Source organism: Rhincodon typus, chromosome 3 (genome assembly GCF_021869965.1).
Source record: "Rhincodon typus isolate 14 chromosome 3, sRhiTyp1.1, whole genome shotgun sequence".
Lineage (NCBI taxonomy): Eukaryota > Metazoa > Chordata > Chondrichthyes > Orectolobiformes > Rhincodontidae > Rhincodon > Rhincodon typus.
Window position 1 is genome coordinate 13946845 of NC_063334.1, and position 17168 is coordinate 13964012.

General features: G+C 39.9%; 1 protein-coding gene across 1 annotated transcript in view; it reads right to left on the minus strand.

The window, feature by feature from the left end:
• The window catches only part of glis3 (GLIS family zinc finger 3), a 505011-nt gene that overhangs the window by 376011 nt on the left and 111832 nt on the right, over positions 1-17168 (minus strand). The window contains exon 2 of the mRNA XM_048619931.1: positions 5988-6171. Within this exon, the coding sequence (XP_048475888.1) occupies positions 5988-6171 (184 nt within the window). The remainder of the gene's footprint in view (positions 1-5987; positions 6172-17168) is intronic.

The following is a 17168-nucleotide window of genomic DNA, read 5'->3' on the forward strand; positions in this document are numbered from 1 at the left end:
ACTTTAGTTGGGTAAAAACAAGGATAGCATATTAAAACCACAGACATTCCAAGTGCATACCTGATGCAGCCAAAGAATAAAGTAATGTTTACAAATGACGCAGAATATTATGTTCACAAGTTGGCCTTGGGAATGTTTATAGATTACCAAATCACCTTACCTTAGAAATTTTTGAAATTCCTTCATAGATTAGTTAGGTCAGTAAAAAAAAATTCTAATTAGTCGTGAAAGTGTCAGAGAGACAACTTAAAACAATATCCTTGCATTGTTCTCTGCCATCATGTGATTTCAAGGCACATAAATTTTGATTCTCCCCCCTCCCCCGAGATAACTATTTGCTTTCATTCTGTCAATGGATAACCAAAGAAAAAAATCAGCTAATCTTGGAAGTTCTTTCCTGAGGGTCACTTTATGATCAAACAGTGAACTTTTATAAATTACAATAGAGTTTCAGTTGAAAAGAACAATGAGCGCATTTTAAGAACATTATTTTATTGCTATGGTTTCAAAATGCCATTTAAAAAAAACCCCACATTCTAGACCAACGAGCTCAATCTATTTTGGGATGAGGCGGTTCACTGTGCCCAGACTAGGTTCGCACATTGAAAAACACCAATGTGTTGGCCTTGGTGACCCTTACAACAGGAAATTTGTGACGATGTCTACTTGAAGAACTTTACAAGGCCAGCTCATGTCATACCATTTCTGACGGAGGAGCCAGGATTTGCTCACATCGGCACTGATGTGGGATGAAAACATTTAATTAAAACGCCTGAGCACTGACTGGTGTGTGGGGGAGGGTGGTCAACAAAGGTGCAGGAATCATGCTTGGCCTCATGCCCGCTGCAGCAGTGTCTTCCTGGACATGTAAAGTTTATGTACACGTGACATCAGTAAAGTATTCGATTAATCCAATACCCTGAAAACAAAACTGGAAATTCTACGTGTGAATATTGAGAAACCTTTATGTCATATAATGCTTAGCTGTCTGCTCCCTTTATAAACTGCAGGCCACATTCTCCCCCTCTCTGCATGCGTTTCTGCTGGGTGATCCGGTTTCCTCCCACAGTCCAAAGACGTGCAGGTTAGGTGAATTAGTCATGGTAAATAGGGGAGCTGCTGGGAAAGACTGGGGCTGAGGGTATGGGATACTGTTTGGAGGGTCACTGCAGCCTTGATGGACTGAATGGCCTCTTTCTGCACTGCAGGGATTCTATGACTTCATGATTCGATGACTTCATGATTCTATGATATTCTTCAAACATTTAATGCTGGCTTTACATGAATTGATATTAAGCCCAATTTCAAGAGGTCTCCAAGAGGAAATGGGAAGCAGTTGCCTGCTTACAGCTAGGAACATTCACATACTTTAACATAGGAGCACAGCATATGGTGGCATTTTCCTCTGTTCTCAAAATATCCATTGGGAACTGCTGATCTTTCAGGCCTGTGCAGAGCCCACCCAACTGGTGGCTCAGAAAAGGAGCGAGCCTGGAGGAATGGTGTTAGGACCCAGTCAGAGAACATGTCTGAAAGAAAATCCAATGTGATATTACAGAGAAAGCAGGTAGGAAATTGGCTACCAATTGCAGATTATCCCCGTGGCTGCATGGGTTTCCTCTGGGTACTCCAATTTCCTCCCACAGTGCAAAGATATGCAGGATTGGCCATGGGAAATGCAGGGTTACAGGTGGGGAGGGGTCAGGTCTGGCTAGGATGCTCTTTGGAGGGTCAGTGTGGACCCGATGGGCTGAATGGCCTGCTGCCAAACTGTAGGGATTCTATGTTCTAGAAAATCATTCAACCAGAGGAGCAAATAGAAATGTCGTGATAGTAAAGGACAGCATAGAGTGGGGATAGATTCAGTTTTCTGCAGCCAAGACGGTTGTATTGCCTATCTGTTCCCAACATTCAGAACATTGACTGTGAACTATAGAGGAACTTGCAATACAAAAGAGGGATCTGGTTGCCATAGTCCACATTGGTACCAATGATACAGAGGCGAGATTCTGCAGAGTTTGTGTGAACAGAAAGGTGCAATATTAGAAAAAACAGAACTTGAAAGGTAGTTATCTCTTAATTGCCATCTGAGCCATGAGCATATTAGCATCAGCTAAATAAGGTTAAGGAATTAAATGTTTAGTTTAAAGATTGGTGTGGGAGAAGTAGGATTTGATTTATAGGACAATGTCATTACTAAGGAAAGAAAGAGAGAGCCATGCCATTAAAATAGTCTTCACTTCAGCTGTCCTGAGACTGCAGTACTGCCAAGTTTTACAACTGGGACAGGAGAGAAGACTTTCAACTGAATAATAGAGCAAAGGATCAAGTGTGGGAAGATGGGTTAAATTAGAGAGGACAAAACAAGAGAACAAGCTAACAGTAAGGGAATTGATATTCTAAGTATGGCAAGATGCTTCAGGGCATATAAATTTAGGATTTTACCAGCAGGTAAGGGTAGAATTTGCAAATATAGTAAAAGGACACAACTTAAAGGATCTGTACCCAAGTGTGCACAGCATCTGTAACAAAATGGCTGAATTGGCAGCTCATATAGATATAAATATGTCTGATTTGATAACTATCACAAAGACATGGTTACGAGGTGATAAGGGCAAGCAGCTAAATATCATAGGATTATGTGACATTCCGGAAAGACAGGAAGCTCTATTAATTAAGGATGACATTAGCACAAACAGAGAGGTATGACCTTACTTATAACGATCAAGTTGTAGAATCAGTTTTGGCAGACATAATAAATTATGAAAATAAGAAGTGACTTGTGGCAGTATATTAAAAGCTCTCTCATAACAACTTCACTGTAGGACAGTTTAAACAAGAAGAAATCATGGGGACTTGTGACAAAATTACTGCAATAACCATAATTGATCTTAATGTACATACTGATTGAATTAATCAGATTGGCAAAGGTACTCTGGAATTTATGTTCGTAGATTGTTTTCAGGACAGTTTCTTAGAGTAGCAATTCCTAGAGCTAGAGAGGGCTATTCTAGATTTGGTAATGTGCAATAAGACAGGTTTAAATAAGGGATATCGGAAATGAGCAGGAAATTTCCTTAGAGATCTATGGCACAAAAAAGGCCCTTCAGCTCATCATGTCCTCTCTAGTCAAAAATAACCACATAACTATTCTAATCCCATTTCCCAGGGTCAGCTTTATGGCTTTTGGCATTAATGGTCACAGGGTTCATCAGGACCAGTTCATGGAAGTCATAGAGTCATACAGCAAGGAAGCAGATCCTTTGATCCAATTCGTCCATGCTAACCAGATATCCTAAGCTGACCTAGTCCCATTTTTCAGCATTTGGCCCATATCTCTTTAAACCCTTCCTATTCATATACCCATCCAGATGCTTTGTAAATGTTGTAATTGTACCAGCCTCCACCACTTCCTAATTCCATACATGCACCACCCTCTAAATAAAAAAGTTGCCTCTCTTGTACCATTTAAATCTTTTCCTCTTACCTTAAACCTGTGCCCTCTAGTTTTGGACTCCCCTGTACTGGAAAAAAGACCTATTCACCCTATCCATGACCCTTATGATTTTATAAACCTCTATAAGGTCACCCCTCAGCCTCCAAAGCTTCAGGGAAAATAAGCCCCAGTCTATTCGGCCTCTCCCTATAGCTCAAACCCTCCAATCCCAGCAACATCCTTGTGGATCTTTTCTGAACCCTTTTCTGAGTCCTGTTGGTAACATCAGAAAATCAGGTCTGGGGTTGGGGGTCTATGGATTGGATTGCTGGAGGCAATGACCACAGTGAAAAGAGATAATCCGAGATCTCATTGAACATAGGAGGGTGTTTGGAGGTTCCACAAGTGACAATTACTCTGCTCTCTACACGAGGAGACTGAACAGTCAACAAGGACATGATCATTCGCAAAAGCCATGGGGTCAGGGGGTAATTGGTGGGCATTAACAGTTTTCTGGATTGAACAGAAATAATAGCAGTTGAAATGTCATTGCTAACAAGGGACAGCAACTCAGAAGAGAACATGAAGTACGGGTATATTTTCATAGCTCAGGCAGAGCCTGTAGTGCACTCACAAGGAGAAAGGATGGCAACCTTGCCATCTTTGATCCAAAGTTAACTGCATATAATAAGTTAAAATGGCAGCCATTGCATGCAGAGTGGCAGAAGTAAGTTGCTAATTATCCCTTCAAGGGCAGAATGTAATTCTTTTGATTTAAGGCCCTGCTAGGGGTAATTCATCAATTATGCATCCACTGAGCCAGTGAAGGAGAGAGCGATTACAGTCTCATTAGTAAGAGCAATTAAAAACTCCTGTGCCTGATGCTCATCATCTAGAGGCTAGGTCACACAAGGATGCAGCGGAGAATGACCAGGTCCTCAATGTACTGACCTCTCACTCTGTCATTATCCATCACTCTCAGAAAATCACATGCAGATTAAGTATCCCCTTGGCCACCATTGACAAAGTGTAGTATCTGCTGGAAGAGGGCTCGGTCCCTGAAGGACTGAACAGCAATCCTATCTCACTAGCCATCAAGGTTAAAGCTGCCTTGATTTATTTCTATGTAATTTCAAGAAGCAACTGAGGACCTGTGTGACATCTCTCAATTCCTGGCCCATAAATACATACATCCACGATGTTACTCTTTTGCCAGATTACACCTGTTTATATCCTTTCCCCATGAGAAGGAGAACCAAGCAAGCAGGCAATGGGATTGTCAAGCATCATTGGCCTTCCCTCGGTGTAGTGCACTAACAACTGCCCCCAGGTTGTTTGGACAGCAACCTGTCACCAACCCGCAGAGTTCATTAACAGGAAAAGCTCCCACTCCATCAGTACTAAACTTATCCCCCGTGACATTCGCTGCCAGATTTTGGAGAAATGCACCAGATATCCTCAGAGCCCACATGATATGTATATACTCGAGAACTCACAGGTTCCTGCCTCCTTCCAAGGTTCTCGCGTCATGCAGGGATGGCTGCTGGGAGACGGGGTCTAACCCTTCCAACCACAGCCTATGGCACCTTTCCAGAGTTGTCAGATTGAACAGACTGAGGAACACAATGCTGCCTATGCTTCCACCAGGGACATAGTGGAACAGACCTTAGGCCTCCTTAAGATCAGGTTTCAACATCGACACTGCTCCAGTAGAGCTTTGAAGCAGCCTTTGGATAAATGGTGAAAGAGGGATTGTAACAATTTTACCAGAAGAAAGATTAGCAAAGACAAATCCGAGCCAATTCAGGCAGGCACAGGAGGCTTTGGAATCAAGCTTCAGGAAATTGGAGAGAAACTAAGCAAACAGGCTGATTGGGGTGGCACAGTGGCATAGTGGTTAGTACTGCTGTCTCATAGTACCAGGGACCCAGGTTCAATTCCAACCTCAGGCAACTGTCTGTGTGCTGTTTGCTTGTTCTCCCTCTGTCTGCAAGGGTTTCCTCCCACAGTCCAAAGATGTGCAGGTTAGGTGGATTGACTATGCTAAGTTGCCCATGGTGTGCAGGCTTGGTAGATTGGCCATAGGAAATGAGGGGTATGTGGATAATTGGTATGAGTCTGGGTAGGATGCTCTTCAGAGGGTCAGCATAGACTTGATAGGCCAAATGGCCTCTACCCGCACAGCAGGGATTCAACAAAATACTTTGTATTTTTCTTCACAAAGGATGACACACAAAACCTCTCAAAAATAGTTCAGTCCAGAGTACAGAGATATGGTTTTTAGATGACCTAGGTTAAATCTTATTAAACCTTTGCCCAACAGACCAGATGCCCAGGCGTTCTAGCCTGTTTTAGTGAGTCCTTCAAATCTGAGCACAAAAAAATCAACTATTTCATACCTCCTTATGCTGGTTTTCCATGGCCCTTTCTCAATCCAAGCCACTTATTTGTACCATTAGAGATGGATGAGTCTTTAAAATGGTTTTGGATTAGAATATGGAATCAAAAGATCAATTAAATCAACAAATTAAGTTAAAAATAATTACAAGACCTTGTATCTGAAGCAGGAATGTTTAGATTTGGGTGCATCTGACGACACAGAGTGCGATTGATGTGGTTACTCTGGTTTGATAGAGGTCCCGCTCTCTGGATAGTCATGGGACTGCTCATCACCACTAGATTGTTGCTGGTGCTTTTCCCAATTGCTTTGCATTGTGGTCCAAACCCAGAGCTACCTGAAGTATAAAGAAAAGTAAATGTCAGTCTGGCAACAGAATATTTCAAAATGTTGTATATTTGTTTGCAAACACAACAGACATATGAACAGAAACATCTAGTTTAGTAATGTGTGTTAAATAACAGCACGTTTTCAGATTGGATACAAAACAATAGTGGAGAAAATGCTAAAATAAACCAAAGAACTGCAGATGCTGGAAACCAAAAACAAAAACAGAAATTGCTGGAGAAATTCAGCAGGTCTTTACAACTAAGAGTCATTACACTAACTCTGCTTTCTCTCCACAGTTACTGCCAGGCCCACTGAGTTTCTCCAGCAATTTCTGCTTTTGACATAGAGGGGGAATGTTGGGAGCTCTTGTGGTGCAGTAGTGGTATCCCTAATGTCCCAAGAGGCCCAGGTTCAAGTCCCACTCACTCCAGAGGCGTGTAATAACATTGCTGAAGGAATTGATTCTGAAAATGTCTAGAGGGGCAGTGTTTTCCAAAATAATTGTTTCAGTACTGTTACCATGGTCTTGTAAAGCTCCAGCATGTTATATGCCTGACCTTGCAAACTATGCTGATATGATCTTTCCCTCTTAAACCATAAATTAATTTGGAAACAAGTTTACATTTTTTAGCTGTAAAGGCATTAATAATATTGCTAATTGTGTTCAGTAACTATACATGATCATTGTACCAATTATGACACTGCATTGTTCTTTGGTTACAAACCTGGTAAAGCAGTGTGTAAAGATCTCATTAGTACTGTCCCTATGTTTTTTGAAGCTAACTTATTTGTTAAATCTATTTATCCAAATAATAATTATAATTCTCTGTATCTGTTATGATGAATAATTGTGTGAGACCAGTGCTCCAAATTGCCTTATTGCTGTTAGTAATCACAATATATATTAAGATGGCTTATCCCAAATATGCCGGGATAAGTCTTAACCATTTTAATTGAATAGCTAGAACTAAAATTCTAAGTATAATTTTAAACAAGCTCAAGATCTGACATTAAACAAAACCAACAACAGAGGTAAGAAGGTAATGTTTCATTTGTTTGTTGTAGAACATCAATTAAGTTTATATTTAAAAAACAAAACCAAAAACAAAAACAGGGAGGGTCTGAGGAAGGATCACCGGCCCCAAAACATTAACTGACTTTTTCTTCACAGATGCTGCCAGACCTGCTGAGCTTTTCCAGCAACTTCTGTTTTTGTTCCTGATTTACAGCATCTGCAGTTATTTCAGTTTTTATTTATATTTAAAAAACCTTGTTGATGCAAAACTGTTTCTGCTTCTTTATGCTTCATAGATTACTTGAATGCTTGGTGATAATTTCAAGCTATTCCACTCATTTTACATCACACAATCACATTCAGACTGTGATTCAATTACAGGACAGTGCTGATGTTAATTCCTCTCTCTTCCCCTGCCACCAGCAATATCCTGTGTCAGGAGTTCAACTTGCAGACACACTTCGCATGCCAGACAATGCTACTGTGCTGAAGTATAGTACAAAAATGACATCTATATTGAACAACCAGAACAGCATTGAAATAACTGCACAGAGCCCAGTATCCAGTCACCAAGTCACCCTTTATTATTTGTGCACAGTACATTGGTTGTGCCCAGCCAAATTGGAGTCAGTCCCCCTGAACTGAGGAGATTTTAATCTCCTGTTTATATCGGTCAGCCAGGGCTTCCCCATTGGCCCAGGTTAACAACCTCAATCCAGGATTTTACAGTCAATGCGATCCACTTGCTTCCAATCACTACAAGCATGAAAGAGACAGAACAAAGGCATCCATCAGATCATACATGTGCTTCAGTTGTGTTATTCTGCCAATTATTTGGTTAATAATGAGATAATGGCCAGAGAATCTGTTTTTTTTGTGTTAATTGAAAGGTTTGTATTGGCCAAGCCACCAGGAACATCTTCCTTGCCCTTCTTTTAAATAGCACCATGAGATCTGTCTTTTACATGAACAAGAACAGACAGAGAGATCATGGGAAATCTCATCATCAATGGAGCAGATCACAGCAGAGCTACTGTATCCAATTATGAATGTTGATGGGAAACCAACTAACTGAGAGGAGGAGAAGGAGAAATAAACATCGCTACTTTGTTACAAACTTGTTTTATATGTAATATTTCTTATAGGACTTGTGTTTTGAAAAATTGTGGAAAACGAATCCAAGTTTTTTGGAACTGCTTGGAAAGAAATCATTGAAAGTTCACTGTGGACAGAGAGAGAATGTTTTTAACTGTGATTCCTAGAAATCTTTGACTGGTGATAACTGCTTGTCTCCAAGGTCTGTAGATCTCTGCTGTGACTGTTTGAAAAGTGACTGGACAGACAGTACTTGGGGATCTGGAATAAGTTGAAACAAAAAGCCTTTGAAGAAGGGTTATCCAGCTGATCTCTCTCACTTATGAAAACAAACCCTCTTGTTCAGTGTGTGGTGAATCCTACTGGTTGAACTTCTCAATTCTCTATTTCACCAGCAAGCTATGTCAACATGCATGATCAGTGACTTGACTACATGTACCAGAACTTCAGTACAGTAATCTCCGTCTTAAATGACTTCCCAATTCAAAATAAAACATGAAAGACGGAATATGGAAAATTCTCCCTATAAGCCCTCTGTGTAATTCCATAGAACCTCTGTGTAGCTTCCTTTTACTTGGAATTATGGGTTTGAAAAGCTAATTGTTAACTTCATAGATGCAGATAAACACACACACACACACACACACATTTAGAATATACAGTTTCATTACAACAGAGTGTAGGAATATAGGAACAGGAGTAGGCCATTCAGCCCCTTGAGCCTGTTCCACCATTCAATGAGATCATGGTTGATCCGTGGCCTAACTCCAAATATCTGTCTTTGGCCCATATCGCTGATACCTTTGGTTAGCAAAAAATGATCTATCTCAGAACTAAAACTTACAACTGACCCAGCATCCACTGCCATTTGTGGAAGAGAGTTCCGAACATCTACGAGCCTTTGTGTGTAGACATGCTTCCGAACATCTCTCCTGAACAGTCTGGCCTTCATTCTCAGACTACGTCCCTAGTTCTAGAATCCCCAACCAGTGGAAACAGTTTATTTTTATCTACCCTGTCTTTTCTTGGGAAATCTCCTATCAGAACTAGATGTTGGTGCAGCAAAGTATGGAATTCCTTGCATTAGTACAGAAACCAACATGAAAATAAAGTATGAAACAGCAACATATGAAAAATTTGGGCAAATAAAAGAAAACAAGCTGAATTTAGAGAACAGAGCAAAATAAAATTTTAAAAAATAGAATGGGTAAGGAGAGAATAGATAAGGACTGGCAAGCGATGTAAAAGGAACTGTTATGTAAATAAAAGTAAAACCACTAAATTAAGAAAAAGATAGCTTACAGAAGATAAATAACATATACTTATGGAGGATAAAGGAATCGAAATACTAAAGAAGCACTTTGCGTCTATAGTCACCAAAGAGTGTACTAATGGGAATAGAAACGCAGAAGGAATGAGGCAAAACTATTGTATAACTATAGATAAAGAACTGGTCATGAAGAAGACCAATCCCCTGACTGAAATCAGTCATATGATTGATTATATCATCAGGATTTATATGATTTTTATCACGTTAGCACCCAAGAATCTCAATACTTGGTCTACTTTGTTCCAGTAGTTTATTGTAATTACTTACATAGTTTGTGTAATCATTAAAGTCATCATTAACAACATGCTTTACTATTTTCAAATGACCTAACCTGTATTCCTTAAAAGGAATTGCCGAAAGCTGCCAAAATATTTTAAAAATACTCATTTAAATGTCTAGGTTGCTGAGATGTTTCCCACTCCTGAACTTGCCTTAGTCTGTGGACTGATGGGAGTCGATCTATCGTCTTCCTTCCTCCCTCCACTATCAGTGAGCTGCCTCTGAGACTTTATCTGGTGCCTTCAGCTCATCAATAATAAACAAATGAGGCTGATGAACAATGTCTGTCAACCTGCTGTTTGCAGTGCCACATTGAATCCCAATTTGAAGGCAATCTCTTATCCAGGCCAGGAGGTTTTCAAAACAATGGTACAAGACACAAATGCAAAACAGCTGGACCTATAGAACTCAGAGATAGTAAGAACTGCCGATGCTGGACTCAGAGATAACACAGTGTGGAGCTGGAGGAGCACAGCAGACCAGGCAGCATCAGAGGAGCAGGAAAGTTGACATTTCAGAAGGGTCTTTTCTGAAGAAGGGTCCTGACTGAAACATCAACTTTCCTGCTCCTCTGATGTGGCCTGGACCTATACAACTCACTGGTTAGGCCACGGTTCAAATTCGGTATCCAGTTTTCCATGCCTTAATTTAGGATAATTTCCAGTCAATACGTGTTAACTACAATCAATGTTCCCTAGCCCTCCATTCATCCCGGGAGCATTTGGATAACAAGGACACTTATGTCAGACTCCTACTCTCTTCCAACTTCTTCCATCAGACAGAATATACAAAGATTGAACATATGCACAAACAGGTACAAGAACAGCTTCTTCCCTGCTGTTATTAGGCCGCTGAATGGACCTCTCTAATTTCAAAGGATGTTGATTTTGATAATGTTGATCTTGCTTTTGTGCACCTCCTGTGCAGCTGTAAACTTGTATGCCTCGCTCTGCCTAAGCACCTGTGATCTGTATGTTCTTGTTTGCTATGATCTGCCTGTACTGCTCGCAAAACAAAGCTTTTCACTGTACTTAGGTACATGTGACTGCAATAAATCAAATCAAATACATCCATGATTCTTTCCTAACATCTGAACTTTATAGCTGCGTAATCATCACCAAGGCTTGCTCTGAAAAATCAAACTTTTCAATATCTAAATTGGATGTCAAAAGTGAATATAAAAGTCATCAAGTCAAAAGTTTGCAATTTAAACTGTAAAGCCTGAAAAGAAACAAAAACAAGGTTAATAACAAATTGCCTGCCTAAGGGAAATAATTCCTTTGATTGTGTGTTGAACCCTACCTTGGAGACAGAGAGGAAAATATACAAATTCTTCTTGTTACATTCCTTCCTACTTCTATGGTGGCAACTATCTTTAACAACACAGAATTAAGATGTGGCTCCTTAAAGGGATATAAGATCACACATGTGCATACTTAAAGGCTGAATTAAAACCTCAAGAAATTAATTACAACGGTTATTTTTAATTTGAAATAATATTTCAGTTAAGATCTTTTTCTTATTTTACTTCCTATTATTTTCTTTTGAATCTTGTTATCTTTTAAGTAAATTGTTTACTAGCTTTAAGTTGAACTGTGTCATTTGATAACTGTATTTTCCCTTTCAAATAGAATGAATATGAATAGCCTGATATAAAATGACTCGGTACAATGTTAATTGCTCTATGAGTCTATGACTGTAATTGTTCATCCTGTTGCAGGTTACTCCTACTGCCAGCTCATAATGTCTAGATCATTCTTTCATTGACCTTGGCTTTTTGTATACCCTTCTTGATGAATTAAAGGAGCGCATTAGTGTGAGGGTATTGTATAATAATATTGTTCCATTCCATGGTTAGAGTGATTCTATTAAAAGAAACCATCTCCCTTCCCTCACGGCAGCCTAGCAGCCCTTCTTCACAATCCCCTCCAACTACTCACTTTACAGCATTTCTTCCCAGACACAACTACTTAGTAACCCCTTCCACCAGCCTCATTCAATTGGGCCTCCATTCTCTCCTACATTCATGCACTCAGTGAACAACCCTTATTCCCATCCCCTCTCTCGGCAGTTCTTCTCCCCAACTCCCTTCTCTGCAACTCATTTACTCAGCGTGTGAGTGTGTGAGTGAGTGTGAGTGTGAATATGTGAGTGTGAGTGTGTGTTTCTCTCTATCTCTCTCTTCCCCCAGAAACAACATTATATAAAGGTTAGTACGCCCAGGTTCAACAATTAATTGTTAATTGCAACATACTGTGCAAAAGTGACTCACTGAGATGCCCATCCTTTCCAACAGAAGGGAAAATACATTACATTACAGTACTGCTGAAGAATGTGGAAAAACTGTTGAACTTATTCATGTTGCGCTCGTCAGTAGAGATGCAAAAATGCCACATTTCAAAAGGAGCAACAACTTATCCTGCCTGAGAAAAAGGTGTTGATTAATTGGCTAGTTATTACATCTATGAGGAGAGACAGTCCCATCTTGTAGCCCTATTGTTTGAGATGGAATTGAGACAGACTTTTCGATCTTGATATAAATGTCAGATGAATAGATCAATCTTTTAATCATTCTTTTCTGTATCATAAATGAAAGGAAGCTTTAGATCAGTTAAAATAACAATATTTGAATACATGACCATTTTGATTTCAAGTGAATATACCAGGTGCACCTGTAGGTATGGAGAATATTTTAATCTGTAATGCATTATATAATAAAGCAAATTGAATAAATTAATGGTATAATCTACTTAACAAGGATCCAGCCCTCAACAACTGCATATAAATAAAACTGATTTATCAGTTTATTCTAGGAAATAAATAGCTTTGTATTCATATTACATCCACTTATTATGGTTGTCAAACAATTACAAAGAATTTACACTCATCTTGTAAATAGTGAGGTATATTATGGAAACAAGTTGGACAAATACCAATTCTTGTGCCAATGTTATCATGGGTTCCATTTCCTGGAGATTACATTGTTGCAGTGGTGGGGTGGATGAAAGTAGTCTCAATTTTCTAACAATCATGATGTTGGGTTGTCCTCATGGACTAGTTGGGTCTTTTCTGCCTCCCAAGTGCACATGTCCATATATTTGTATATTCTCCTAATCAATGTTCTTCCATGAACGTCCTTATTCCAGCAGATTTGTGATTATGTAGTTGTGTTGCACAAGTACATTCAATTATGTGTTAATATATTTCACTTAGAAGTGTAAATATAAATATATAGATAAAAATTAATGTGCTGTTGTAAAATCCTATTCTGCAATATATTGTTGAGAATTACAAGTTGCATCTTCAGCAGATTTCGCTAAGTTGAATCCAATATGAAAAAAATAAAAATAATCCAAAAAGCTAAATGAGAGTTCGTTTGCGCTAGTGGTTGAATAAAAGTTAAGAACAACATCTTGCAGGTGCACATCCATTGTCTAAGAACAGAAGAAGTAAAATCAAAGCCACGAGGAGATAAGACGACTTGAGAAATGCCAGAACAAAAACCAGCAGATGTAATGCAGTTGTCGACATAGGGCGAATACTCAGTCATCAGTAAAGCCAGGCCAGAAAGTCTGCTTCAGTGACAAGGTGTCAGAAGGCATAGTCATCAGGTAAACAGATCAACTGAATTCTGTGTAGTCAAAACACCTGATGGCAAATTTAAGAAGACCAGGAGTGCATTTAAGCCAAAAAAGTGAGGCCAGGTATGACAATGACAGAATACAGGTGAGCCATACAGAAACTGCATCAGTTGATTTATAGGGTGATACAACTATTCCAAATGTGATACTTAGCCTTCACCAAAATGTAAAACTCAAGTGAACAAGATTGAGACATCCAGTCAAAGTTTCAGATTGTTGACCTGTATGATTTGGACTTTGAGTTGGGACATGGGGGGGAAGAGATGTTGATGATATCGATAACAGTGAAAATGATAACCATGATGTTGATGATGACATTGATGGTTACAAAGACGATGTATATAAGTAAATGTAAACTACTGGAATAATGTAGAGAGAAATTTTGCGGTGGGAGTGGCAGGAGGAATGTGGTATGATGAGACTCTGCACATCATGATGTTGTAACTGATCAATGACTTTGATGTCAGTGAGGAACAAGACTCTAGTCTACAATGACCAGGCAAAAAGGGAGGTCTCACACACTACACGGGAGAATTGATTTTGAGATTCTACTATTTGAGATGTAAACAAAAGAGTGTAACAGAATACAAAGAGCTGAGCAGTCTTGCTTAGAGATAAGGAACTAATTACAACAGGGACAATGTATGTGGAGACACCAATAACCAGAGGTATTCCACATGAGTATCTCAATGTTCAGGTAGTGATATTTGCTAAAACCACAAGATAAAGCACTATTGAATCAAAGATAGTAGGAACTGCAGATGCTGGAGAATCCGAGACAACAAGGTGCAGAGCTGGATGAACACAGCAAGCCAAGCAGCATCATAGGAGCAGAAAGGCTGACGTTTCGGGCCTAGACCCTTCATCAGAAAAGCTAAAGCACTATGTTGTACTGTAAGTGTGACCTAATCAAATCAAATACAGATTGAGCATAACATCTCTATTTTCAATTCTTTCTCTCTCAAAATGAATCCAAGTATTGGATTTTCTTTGTAGTCTTGCTAATCTGTGGCTTGGTGTCCTTATATTTTTAGCTCCTTTTGTTCCTCCTCCCCATTGAGAAATGCACCTCTTAAGTAATAAATACCTCCCTGTTCTTCTTCAAAATGTGCATACAGTGCATTGGCAGACATAGGGCCTCTTGTTTCACCCTAAGTGAACATTAAAGGAGTGAAATCCTTTGGATTGATGCAATGGTGTGCATTGACAGCAGGAACTTGTTTATCCTCCTGAGTGAAATTGATAATACAAGAAAGCACGGATATCTAGCCATCCATTAAAAAAAATTACTGGTGCACACTCATTTTTCTTGTTCATATGTCAAATTGTGATGATGCTGTCAGTTTAAGAGGTTATTTTGTCTTTTTTTCTGAAGAAAGGCAGAGGTACTGAGCTGGTTAATGAAAATGACTTGTACTAACAACTTGTGAGCCCTTGGGTTTTTATTTTACAGCCTGAATGGTGTGGCCAGCTGTTATAGATCCAGATTTCTGTGTGTTTTTTTTTCAGTAACATCAGAATCTCTTGGGGTCTCAAGAGAGTTGGAAGCTTCAGTGAATATCTTCTGGCAGCTACACTCCCTGAACTTTCCCTTGATGATTTTCCTCCTGGTTTGGAGAACTGCATGTGAGAGTCTGTATCTGAATTTGCCTTTTTGCCAAGAGGTGTGTTTATGGGATATTACTATATTGGAATAGTCAATTAATAATGGTTACTGTATCTATTATTCGGCTAAGTTTGCCAATAGCTACGTTATTTTAAATTCCTATTTCTATTGTTTGCATTTTAACTACAATGTTTAAATAAGTTGTGTTTTGCTTAACGTCAAGTAGTATGACCAGTCGTATTGCATTTGGAACACAGCACTTCACATCTACCATTAAAACAAGAAAAAGTTAAGGTCTAGGCTACCTTCTTATAATATTTTCAGGGGTGTGTGGTCTGGTCCATAACATAAATATTGTGAACTGAGTTAAACCAGCAAGCAGGGCATTAAGAGCTTGCCTTATGCAAGGCGGAAGCTGGAATGTGTTGCCTGTTGTTTCACTGGATGGACAAGTGACAAAGACATTTTCTGATGAAGGGTCTAGGCCCGAAACATCAGCCTTTCTGCTCCTATGATGCTGCTTGGCCTGCTGTGTTCATCCAGTTCTGCACCTTGTTGTCTCGGATTCTCCAGCATCTGCAGTTCCTACTATCTCTCATTCAACACAATATTGGCTTTCTGGGATCGCTCGTGGTGTTTTATTCCTAGATGTTTGCTGGCCTCTCAATAAAGCGAGTTCAAAACTCCTCCAGGACTTCTGTTGTAAAAACAGAAGCCTGTGAGCCTTATTGCTCACATCAAGGAGCTAATTCAATCAGAGGACTTGATGATAGGATATTTTCTAACACTTGTTCATAAAAGAAGGGAGGGATGAGCCCAGCATCACAGACCTGTCAGTTCATTATCGGTTGTCAGGAATGTAGGTTGTCAGGAACAACAATGTTGGAGAAAATTATCAGCCAATTCGAGAGCTTGGCCTAATAAGAATAATAGATCTGTTGACAGCAAATTCTGTTTGACTCACTTGACTGATATTTTTGTTGAGACAACAGAGAAGAAGAAGTGAAGTATCAGCATGGACACAAAACAGATTAAGGAATGAAACATAGAGTTTGATGAGTGGATTTCTTTACAGACTATTGGGAGGTGCCCAATAATTCCCCAAAGTTCAGCCCGAGGACCAACACTGTATTTGATGTACATTTATGACTTGGTCTTGGAGACCCAGGGCGCAATTTCAAAATCTGCATGAGACACAAAGTTGATTAAAATAGAAATTGCTGGAAAAACTCAGCAGGTCTGGCAGCATCTGTGGAGAGAAATTAGAGTTAATGTTTCGTGTCGAGTGGTCCTTCCTGTGTAATAAGCAGTGATGACCTGCTTCATTTGGTTCCTCTTAAATGGTGGCATGAGCTAGATTATCACAGCCTAAAGTAAACAATGACAGAACTATGCAATAGAGATATTTTCCTCATCTAACTCCATCACTAGTGGCTGTGCCTCTGCACATCTCAATATTGCTTTTGTTTCAGCACAATGAAAGGCAGAACTTAAATGATGCCAATTGTTCCTTTCTCCTCCCGAAATTGCTCTCTTCCCCATCACCACTCCCCCCGCAACCCACCCGCATCCAGAGGCAATTCTGCTAGATTTATGTTCCAGCTACCTATTGGATTTCCAAAACAGATGCCTGTCCTTAATCCGAGACAACAAGGTGCAGGGCTGGATGAACACAGCAGGCCAAGCAGCATCATAGGAGCAGAGAGGCTGATGTTTCGGGCCCAGACCCTTCATCAGAAAAGGGGGAGGGGAAGGGGGTTTTGAAATAAATAGGGAGAGAGTGGGAGGCGGATAGAAGAGGGATAGAGGAGAGGATAGGTGGAGAGGAGTTGCAGTGGGAGAGAGATCCCTTGAGGTTTGTCCGGAGGGAGGAGGGTAACTTCTTCAGGTTAGGCATCCTTAGAAGAGGCTTCGCAGTGGGGTTAAAATTGAATCAGAGATAGTAGGAACTGCAGATGCTGGAGAATCCGGGACAACAAGGTGCAGGGCTGGATGACGTCAGCCTCTCTGCTCCTATGATGCTGCTTGGCCTGCTGTG